The sequence below is a fragment of the Xiphophorus maculatus genome, chromosome 16, assembly GCF_002775205.1.
Source record: "Xiphophorus maculatus strain JP 163 A chromosome 16, X_maculatus-5.0-male, whole genome shotgun sequence".
In the NCBI taxonomy this organism is placed as follows: Eukaryota; Metazoa; Chordata; class Actinopteri; order Cyprinodontiformes; family Poeciliidae; genus Xiphophorus; species Xiphophorus maculatus.
The window spans coordinates 4,339,413-4,350,494 of record NC_036458.1 but is presented as its reverse complement, the minus strand read 5'-3'; the positions used below and the strand labels follow the sequence as shown (position 1 = coordinate 4,350,494).

General features: G+C 38.2%; 1 protein-coding gene across 1 annotated transcript; it reads right to left on the bottom strand.

The window, feature by feature from the left end:
* Positions 1-107: 107 nt before the first annotated feature.
* LOC102237127 (perforin-1-like) lies at positions 108-10,797 on the bottom strand. Its single transcript, XM_005810139.2, has 5 exons — positions 10,710-10,797; positions 5,380-5,933; positions 2,074-2,212; positions 1,784-1,995; positions 108-1,392 (listed from the first exon to the last, which is right to left on the bottom strand). Exons 1-5 carry the CDS (start codon positions 10,770-10,772, stop codon positions 516-518), a joined length of 1,845 nt encoding a protein of 614 aa, XP_005810196.2. The 5' UTR covers positions 10,773-10,797; the 3' UTR covers positions 108-515.
* Positions 10,798-11,082: the final 285 nt, after the last annotated feature.

Sequence of the window (11,082 nt, the reverse complement as noted above, 5' to 3'; positions counted from 1 at the left end):
TGCACACAGGAAGCTTCACCACTTCCGTGTTTATGCTGGGGAACACAGTGAACTTTAAAATGAACACTATCTCTTTAATTAGATCAAAGCTCAAACACCACAAGCAATTCAGAAAACGTGCTTTTATTTTGCATAAATATGATAATAAGCTTTCAGAGTAACATTTCATAATCTAGATATAAAGCAGAGCTTCTCGTGTAATTTCTAAAACCTACACAAAGGTTTCTAAAAGTACACAAAGGTAAGTTGTTGCATTACTGCAGGGCTGGGCGATATGGCTTAAAAATAAATTTTGATTTTTTCCATACCAGATCTGATTCCTAATTTTAATAGATTTTTGTTTTTTAATTGTTTTGTTAATTAAATCTTCAAAAACCAAAGATTTGATGAATCGATCAAGTCAATTTATCGCCCAGCCCGACGTTATTGCTGTACAGTTTAATCAGTAACATGCTAACAGGCCGCTATATTAGAAATAATGCCAACTTGCTGGGCTTAATGTGGATAAAAGCCGCTCACACCGAAGTTTTCCCAGCCAGGCTCTGGTTCCAGAAAGTGGAACCAGAGCTCCTTTCATCCACAAACACTCCCATCTCCACCAGGACGGATTTCGGTATCGGGTGGGCGTGACGGGACACGTACAGGCTCCTCTGGCTTTCCGTCATGCCAGACTTGTTATACTCGGTACACAAACTTCCGGTCAGACTCGGAATACACTTCACCTCCCATTTGAAGTAGAATCGGCCATATTGGAGAGGGCACACATCTGCAAAAACTCCGGCAGAGAGGCGTCGCTCACATTCTCCCAGCAGGTCGTCGTCCCATTTGTTGTCTTCATCCCAAATTTCAAACCGCACGACGTTTCCGGAAGAGATGTCCCTGGTTTCTAGGTCAACGATGGCGCCCCACTTTGGGCTGTTGTTGTTTACAATGACGGAAGAACGGTAAACCTCCAATTTATTGACAAACACCTTGACGTAGCCGTCCGTGCCGCTGCTGTGGTCCCCCCACAGATCCTCGGCCCTTTCCACCGTTATGAAGACGCGGGCCATTCCCTTCCGGGTCGGGCAGCAGTCAGAGTTCACCGCCGGTTCGTTGTGGCACTGGCAGACGCAGGAGTCCTTGGAGTCGGTCCGTATTCCGGCCTGACAGCGCTCGCTGCAATTCCTCCACAGGCCTTTCTCCAAAATGTAATGGCTGATGGCTTTGCGCAGGTTTTTCCTGACCGGAGTGTTTTCAGGGAGCAACTCGTGGAGCGACGAGAGGGAATACGAAACGAGGTCTGGATACTGTGGGACCGAAGTGAGCCATTCCTTGTAGGCTTCTGGGTTTTTGTTGGAAGAAAAAAGAAGGTCCGAGTCTGTGGTGAACCCACCTTTTATTTCTGTGAACCTGGAGACAGAAGGATCAGAGGATTGGGGCCAACTATTAATAATAATAATAATAATAATAATAATAATAAAGAATTCTGACTTTTATCTCAAAATTTATACTTTAATCTCAGATTTCTGATTTTGCTTCTCAGAATTTTCACATTAATGTCAGATTTTTAATTTTTTTCTCAGAATTCTCATAATCAAAACAAAAAGTCCAAATGAAGCTGTAAAACAAGATGGCGGCTTTGGGTGTGCTGACATCAATCTAAACTTTGGAAACCCGAGTGCATTGGTGGAAAAACAATTCTTATATTCCAAAAAATAAACCTTCAAAACCAAAAATTTGATTAATCAGTTTTGTGGATTAATCGCCGGACCCAGGTAGTACCATGATAAATGTTCTGTACCTGTCGGTGAAGGTGTCGGAGAAGGATTTCTTGCTGTCCAGTTTGTCTGCAGCCGTCTGGCAGTGCTTTGTCTCTGCTTTCACACTAACTTTGACGCTTGCAGACGCTTCGGCCTCCAGACACATTTGGATTTCCTCTGTTTTCAGACCCTGGAGACTCACTTCGCAATTCGCGATGCTGGTCACAGACTGGATCTGTCCTCCCAGTTTCACCTGAAACGGCATTATGAACCCATTCAGCTCATTTAACTCCTTGTGTCCTGTTCACCTCAGTAGTTTGCTGTTACTCACCTTGGTGATGTAATGGGTGCCAAAAACATCGATCAGCGTGTAAAATCTGGACTTGTATTCTGGGCTGTAGACTTTAGGAAGCTTTTTCACTGCTTTGTTGAAATCTCTGTTCAACTTGGGAGTGCTGGACACTCTGTAGCTGCAGGAGCAAGACAGAAAAACAATGAAGCAAATCCAATTTGACTTCATTTAGTCTTGGTGGATTCTATCAGATGAACTGATGCCAGGTGGAGGTATGAAATCTTCACCTAAAGTTTTGTTTTTCCATCAATTGAAGGGACTTAACCAAAAACTTAAAATTAATTTGAATATGTATACATTTCTTTACCCACATTTCCAAAAACGGCCAAATAAACTATCCAAAGATCTGTAAATGCCAAGGCTGCACATCGCCTCTAGCTGAGGAGATACTAAACTCAGTTTACTGTTGCAAACAAGTTATGAACTATTAGCACAAAGAAAACTTAATCTCAAAATGCATCCAGACAGAGAAATTCAGTCTAAATCTGGCAGATTTTGTATAATGTTTACGTCCCTGAGTTGCATAAATGTTCACTTTTAAACAAGCAAACGTGTAAAAATAAAGGTAATGCTTTTGTGGTTTGACAAATACAAATGGGAAATTTCCATAAATATGAAATAAAAGGAATAAATTTCCGCCAAAAAAAGAAATTTTTAGATTATATCAAAGATTTTCTGAAAAGTCAAAAAATTTGATGTTTCCATCTTTTCAAGAAAATGTATTAAATTATTGTCAGCATTTGAATTTTTTCTTGCAAAATTTTGACTTTTTGAACTCAGAAAAGTTTTTCTAGAAAATTTCTGAAATGAATCTCAAAATTTCAGTTTTCCCCTCCTTTTTTTGTATCTACCATGTTCCTAATATGCCGACGTAGATGAATCCATATTTCAGATTTGACAAAAATATGTTTGTAACTAAATATAGCTTAGATAACGTGCATGATGTCTGGTAAGTTGAAAGTACCATCATTTCATATCTCCTTTTAAAAACACAAAATGATTTTATTGTGGATTGTTTTCTTTTGTTTTCCTGATCAACAATAAATCCAACATTAATGAAACAAAGAAGAAAAAAACTAAAGCTTATTGGTTCGAATTAGATCTCAGCTGTTTGCCAGAATGGAAGGTTTTGCAGTTTCCTCAGCTTTTGGATCGAATGTTTCCCATTTTTTTGGTCAAGAAAACAATTTCAGTCTGTTTCCAGCAGCAAAAATGACAACCTCCTTCAAACAACTTTTGTTTTTTGTGGTTATACAAGTTGAATAAATGTGCGTGCCCAATAATGTTTTTGAGTAAAAGGTGTGGATGTTTGTGTCCCCCACTTCCCGTCTCGCTGCATGTTGTTGTCATGACCACAGTTTTTTAAAAGAAGGTGCCAAACCTCAGATGACAACATTTCTACAAGTAAAAACAGAAAGTAAATGTAAAACCTCGCTGGTCTACTTGGGCTAAGCAGCGTGCAAAAGGAGACAAAGGAACGGTTTGTGCTTCAGCTAGGAATTTCAAGGTTTCAATGATTTCTTCTCTACTTTAAAAAAATCTTATTTAAAATTAACAGAGCATAACATAAAAACCAGAAAAAGTAACAAGAGTAGATTATCAGCTAAAATCTTGAATCAAGCAACATCATTTAAGATTCATTTTTGCAGAACTGAAACAGTGAAACTCTTTCAGTCATTGGGAATTCATATTAATATTCATAATAATCTTCTGAAAAATGTTTTCCCCATTAAGATTTCTTCTGTTTTTTGCTTTTTGTGTCTCATTTAATGTTTAAGATCGACTCAAACTGCTATAGTTTTTGTTTAATGTTGTTTAAAAAAATGGGGGAAAAAAGTGAATATAAAAAATGTATCAGATCATCCAGCACATTTTTAGGAGACAAAAATAGCCTGAATATATATTTTAAAAAAAACAGCTTTAAACAATGATTTAATTTCCGCAATTAAGTTAAAGGCAGTGATACAAAGTACAACAGTAAGACCACCTCTGAACAATGAGAAAAAAATGTTTTCCAGTGGCCTAAACAAAGTTCAAGCTAAAAACCAAATTATATGCTGTAGCATGACTACGTTTGAGGTCAATAGTGATTAACCTCCAATGTGGCTGCAGTTCTGCAGAGAAAAGTGGGTTACAACTCATCCACAGAGTGGAAAAACACTCACCACCAGTTGTTGCACAAACTTGATGATAACCATTGCTGCAAACACTGGGAAACCCAAATTTTACAATTACTAGGTTGAGTACTCTCATACTGAGTAAGGTTGGTTTGGGAAGAAAATTGTCAGGGAGTTTCTCAAAAGTTTAATCTTTAATTATTCATTTGATTCAAGCTTGTTCAAGCAGGAGTACATGGAAATGTTGTAGCCGTGTCAGAAACCTCCGGAATGTAACGTAACAAATTAGCAGGCGCTGCCCCGTTACCTAGCAACGTAAGTGGTGCTCCAGTACATTTGGTTAGCTGGTTTTACAGCCAGTCTCGCTGGAGATAGGCACCAGCACCCCTCCCAACTCCAAAAGGGACGAGGGTGTAAGAAAATGGATGGATGGATGGATGCATGGATGCATGGATGCAGCCATTTTCATGTGTAAGTGTAAATGTTGAGTTGGGGGGTTGTGGCCAGCAGCATTTTTTGATTTAAAGTGACAAGAGCCCATAAAACAGCTCACTCTGTTCTGATCAGACTAAAATCTCATTATCTAAAAATGATTTTATGCAAACAATGTACTGAACATCTTTTTTACTGCCCATAGATCTATCCTAACCTGTCCAAGGGAGCATAATATGTCAACTTTAAACTTAGGTTCTTCAGTTGGGTGGAACTCTGCTGGGGTTGCTAGGTAACCGGTGGAACTCTGCTGGGGTTGCTAGGTAACCGGTGGAACTCTGCTGGGGTTGCTAGGTAATGGCCCAGTGCCTGTGGAATGTGACTTAAGAATTGGGAGGTTTTTGAAATGGTTTATTTTTCAGACACTATAAAACATTAACGTATTATCAAAAAATGGCTGTTTTTTAACACTTGGACTGTTTTAAGAAGCAGTTGAGAGACAAATTGAAGAATAAAAACGCTATTGTACATTTTTGCATAACAGGTCCCTTTTCAGAAGCATTTTTGTCTCTATGCTGCTGTAACTGCGAAATAATTTCCTTGCTGGGATGAATAAAGTAATTCTATTCTATCTATTCTATTCTATTTAATTGCTTCTGAAAAGCATTTTAATTGCTTCTGAAACTTGGGTTTGACCTGAAGACATATTAATTGTTTCGCAGAGCGTTTTTCTTACCTGTAGTACTCACAGGACATGCTGGTACTTGCAAAGCTGAACTTGTCATTCTTTGTTTTCTCCATGGAGTATTCAGCAACCTTCGATTTGGTCCCAGCCAGCATCAGGCTGCCAGATCTACCTTTCATTTCGACTTCTAATTCAGTCTTCCAGTTGTTCTCAACAGAGGAGGTGCTGGAGCTGACCAGAGACTCGCTGGATTTGTAGAGCTTGGAGGAAACTTTAGCGCTGCAGGTCTGCTTGGCCCTCCAGTCCAGCACGGACAGGGGCAGCTTCATCTTTTTGCCCTCCAGAAATGGGTTAGCGCACAGGGTGCAGGTCTTGTCTTTGCGTTTCCACTGATTCATGTCGAGCACAAACGCGGATTTACGCTCCATCTTGGTGATGTCGAATCCTTCCCCAGCTAAGTTGGATCCAGGAGCGAATTCGGCCTCCTGACACTCTCTGGGTTTCCCATCAGTGCAGGTTGCAGTCGAATACAGAGGGTGGCAGAGCAGGAAGCCAGCAAAGATGGAAAAACTCAACAGGAACATGCTGCTGTCCGTGGAAGTAAACTGAAAGAGAAAAACTGTTTCTCAGCCAAATCTATAGCAAAATAACAAAAACTGAAATTGAATTAAATTAATATTAATGGGGGAAAACTATAACTAACTGGAACAATATTGTGCGTTTATAAAACTGACATGTTTATGAATCTATTTATTAGCCTTTGGAATTGATGTGTAAACAGTTTACATCAACTGTCGGCAGTTACGGCTCTTCATAACCCTCCTGGCGGTGCTTTTTATGATTCTATGCACTGCAAATCTGGAACAAAATTCCAGAAAACTGCAATACAGCTGAAACACTGAGTTCTTTAAATCTAGACTAAAAACCAACCTGTTTGGATTGCTCAAAAGTTGGGATAAAACACCACAGTCAATAATTTTAATTAATTTTTTGAAAACAGTATATTTTTTAAGTATTCATTACCCTATGGATGTACACAGATTCGCAATACCTAAAAACCGACTAATGAAAAACCAAAAACTACTACTGTAAGTATTAGAAACTAAATTCTAATACTTAAAATTAGAATGAAATGTTTAGTTTCAAACTAAACATTTAACTAAAATTGAATAGTAAAAACTAGAAAACGCACTCTAAAAACAAAAATCTATATTTTATTGTTTATTTCATACAAAAACAGATCAAAATAATCATTGTGTATTGACCCTTTGCATGTGACGTCACTCTTCGAAACTCCGCCCACTCCGCCATGACACCGTGAAAAACAACCAATGCGCGCCTGGTGAAGCCAGTCAAAAAACGCACATGTGGTAGCCTGATAGCGCTTCTAATTAGTTTATTTCGCAGTAAAAATGGTCACAGGATGCTGCGCGGTCGGCTGCACAAACAGACAAGGATGAAAACCAAACTTGTCATTTTATTTAATCTTTTAATGAGGGAAGATGGTGATCGACAGCAGCCAATGACTGGCAGCCCTCGGTGTAATGGCGGATTTGCAGTGAACACACTTTTACAAGGTAAGAAGACGTAACGTTCATAAACTTTATAAGTAAGTATGATTAGAAAGATATCAAATATTGCATTATGGAGAAGGTAGGCGTCTAACCGTCCGTAACCATGGAAACAGTGCTCCACCGTCATGTAGCCTAGCCTGTACGGAAAAAACTGGTTAGCATCTCGTCTTCTTTTGAGGCTTCTCCGGTTGAAGGGGAAACGCTGTTTATGACATAATGATATAAATCATGTGGTGTGAATTCAGACAAAGTCGGTAGTTTGATTAACACGTCAGGAGGGAGGAGGTTTGGGTCGGTTTTTAAGCTAGCCGTTTCAAACTTATACCGCCGTCTACGAACCCCAACCAGGTGAGTTAGCTTCACAGAGAAATTAGCTTCACTCACAAGTAGAAGTTATGAATAAACTGGCAAAAACAACTTCAGCTGCTCAGTTCAATAATCCCGATCCTGATTTCCGACGTCCATCGTGACGTAGTTGTAAAGGGTCATTATTGTCCTAATAAGATCTTTAACAGGATAGGGTTAAAATAAAAAGTTAAGATCAACAATAAACACAATAAAATGATATGGAAAAGAGTTATAAAACAATGTAGTTAATAAAAGTTAAGATCAACAATTAACACAATAAAATGATATGAAAAAGAGATATAAAGCAATGTAGTTAAAACTACTAATTCAAAAATATTAAAAAATTAATACAGTTATGATTCATCTTTAGCTGATTTTTAATGAGTCAGTGATGTCAGCTATAGTCTTTATACTCATAGTAGGCTGTCTGTCCAACGGTTGTACTGTGAAATGTTTCAACTGAGTTTTTTTTGCCAAACAAAAAGTCATAACAAAATAAAACTAAGACTTTGAGTTAAAATCCTGACCTGGTTTACCTGAAATATGTCCAAACGTTGCATGAAATCATTATTTTAAGCAACATATTTCATGCAGCTCATAACAAAGAAGATTAAATCTCTGGTTAAAGCCTTGTGGGTATTGTTATCTCTGTCATCTCTGTCATCTATGACTTTAGCCTTAATCTTATATACCTTTTTTCTGCTGTGGTCTACCACCAAGATGCAAATTGTCAAAAAGAAGCAATGACTTGCTTTACTTAACTTTAAGTTTTATTCAACATTCTGTTAAGATGTGCACCAGAATTTAAAATAAAGGAGTTTCCATCAAGCATTTTAGTTTATTGCATCTAAAGCTCTATGTGGTTTGAAAAAACTTGGGTAGGTAACTAAAAAGCTGCATATAATCACCTGAGAAATGCAAAGTTGCATGTTATTAGCAAGTTTCTCATATCTGCAATCGCTAAGAACATCGGCTGCTGCAAAAGAAATGGAGGCCTGTTGCAATAAGTCAATTAATCACATGAAATGTTAAGACAGCTCAATAGTTTCCATTTGCATTATTTATTCTTTTTCTCTTTTCTGTCTTTCTACCAAAAACTGGATGAATAAAGTCTTAGGTTTGGTGCTTTGGTCTTAATTTGCAGTGTTATTGAAGGACAATTCTGTTTACACAGACTTTATAATTAATTTTATTTGATGTTTCTGTTGTTTTGTTTATTTGTTTTGGATATTTAAAATGTCTTTTAGTTCCAGTGTTAAATGTTGAGTAGAATTTAAAGTTTATTGATCTTTCAGAATGTGTTCTTACATTACAATGTCATTATTACTTGAAAATGGTGTCAAAACAACAATATTATTATAATAATAATATAACGTAATTGACATTTATCCTGTGTAGCTCAACAGCAAAAAAATAATTCAGCATGAGGGTTGCAGAAATGTCCACCTAATTTCAACATTCAATCTTGATTTTGTGTCAGTTCCCGACTCCACCATTATAAAGTTATCCAGATAAATGAATACCTTCGAATCTATAATTGGAATCCATTGAGTTTTTGAAAACTGACATCTTTCTTCTTCTTCTTTGGTTTTCCAGATGACACCATAAAACTTCAGGTCAAAACTAATTAGAAAAACAAAACAGTTGTATCTGAGGAAAAGATAGAACTTTCCTTAGTTCTATCTGAGGAAAGTTGCCACCACCGTGTCAGGTGGTGGCAGACATGATTCTGCCACCACCATGTCTAACTGTGGTCCTCGTTTTTTTTTTTTGTGCCAAACATGTTCCTTTTCAACATTTTTGGAATATTTTAGCAACATCTGAATATTCTCTTTAAAAGAAATTGTCTCTACCAACCCCTAATTTTAGTTTTTGTGTCTCAAATTATTGACTTTTTTCCCCCTTCCCTTCATCAACATGATCATTTCTGTACTTTTGCTCAGCATAGTAATTAGGCCTGTCGCAATAAACCGTAAATCGATTAATCGTACGATAAAAAAAACCTATCGACGTCATTTAATTTATCGTCCATATCGTCTCTGCTTGTATTTTTCTCTTTCTATTGATGACGCTGGATGTGTAGGCTCAACTCCGGCGCTATCCACTGACCCCTCCCTTCCTCATTTTTTAGGAAGGGAAAAATGAGAAGGGAGGAGGAGGGGACTATTACGTCAGGTAGTCAGCCCGCACATCATTTTGTACTGCTGCAGCTTTAGAGCCCCGTGAGGAGTTAGCAAGGTAAAGAAACACTATCTCATATTGGGGGAGGAGGGACTCGAAATGGAACTCCTTTCAAAGCCGAACGCAACTGCCGCAGTGTGGGAGTATTTTGGATTCAAACCAAATGACCGAGGCGAACCGCTGAACCTTTGCGAGCCGGTATGTCGCATTTGTCATAAAATAGTAGCAACTAAGGGTAGCAATACAACCAACTTGTACGTGCACCTAAAGCACAACCATCCAGTAAAGTTTTTCCAGCTGAGGAGGAAAAGTACAACCGGTGGCCCGTCTTCGTCTTCAAGTTCGCGACAGTCCACCGTCATTGAAACATTTCATCGACAGGAAGCATACAAAAAGGACGGCGCAAAGTGGTGCGCGCTCACAGACAGCGTAGTTTGCTTAATTGCTAAAGAGATGCTCCCATTTAATATTGTTGAAAAGCCGGCATTTCGAAAAATGTTGCAAACTTTTGATAGACGGTACGAAATCCCCGGAAAAACATACATATCACAAACGGCAATTCCACAACTTTACAGCAGTATTAAAGAGGACATACTGAAGGAGATAAAAGACATTTCATTTTACTCTGCTACGTCGGATATGTGGTCAAGTTCAAATATGACTCCTTATATGAGCTTGACCATTCACTATATAGCTGCTGACTGGACCCTGCACTCTAAATGTTTAGAGACCAGGTATGTCCCAGATAACCATACTGCTAACACCCTGGGAGAAAACCTGAAATCTGCTTTGGCAAGAAATCGCATGCATTATTTCGTCATTTCCATTAAATCAGTGTAAAAAGGTCTTCAGACAATACTATCGTCTATCGCAATAGTTTTTTGAGACAATTAATCGTTCAGCAAAATTTGATATCGTGACAGGCCTAATAGTAATTAATATTAGGGAATTATTGCCTAAAACAAGGTCCTGTATCTTGATGAAAACTTGCTTGTCTTATTTCAAGTGTACTAAAATATTTGCAGTAGAAACTAAACCAAAAATACTCGGTAAGATTTTGTGTTTTTGCAGTACAGAAGGCTGGTGACCTTTCTTTCTTCTCAGCTGTATTTAATAATGACACAAATGCCTCATAGGAGTTTAGTGAAAACAGTGTTAAATATAATCGCAACTATGACACAAGTATTTTTTTTACCCATCCGAATGATATAAGTAAACTTGCATTCACTTGTTTAAGTTAAAACACATTGATTTCGTATCAAAACGGGGACGACTCACCGATCTGTTGCCTGTTCTTTGTGCAGGGGTGAAACTGAGTGAACATATGTCGACATGAGGCATTTAACGTTCAGAGAAACAAGGCAGGAGGTGGTGAGGGGGTTGAGGTAACAGTGGTCTTAAACGAGTGCAGGAAGAGCATAAAAAAGTGTGGTTGAAAAGTTTCGTATGTTTTTCCTCAGAGCAGCAACGTAAACTCGTACTTATAACGAACGAGAGGAAACTCAGTCCAGTTTATCAGTCAGAGAGAAACCAGAGACCAAAAAATGTCATTTCCCTGAAATAGTGGAGGGATGTAGTCATATTTTATGAGAAGAGGAGAAAAACTAAGTCAGACTGTTGGAGAACAAGTTAGGTTCTATTAAATCAGCAA

Excerpts from the sequence above, each read along its gene's own strand:
- LOC102237127 (XM_005810139.2), bottom strand. The coding sequence starts at position 10,772 with ATGCCTCATGTCGACATATGTTCACTCAGTTTCACCCCTGCACAAAGA. Across the intron at positions 5,934-10,709 it reads AAAGAACAGGCAACAGATCG|TTTACTTCCACGGACAGCAG; the intron begins GTGAGTCGTCCC and ends TTTCTCTTTCAG. Across the intron at positions 1,996-2,073 it reads GCACCCATTACATCACCAAG|GTGAAACTGGGAGGACAGAT; the intron begins GTGAGTAACAGC and ends ATGCCGTTTCAG.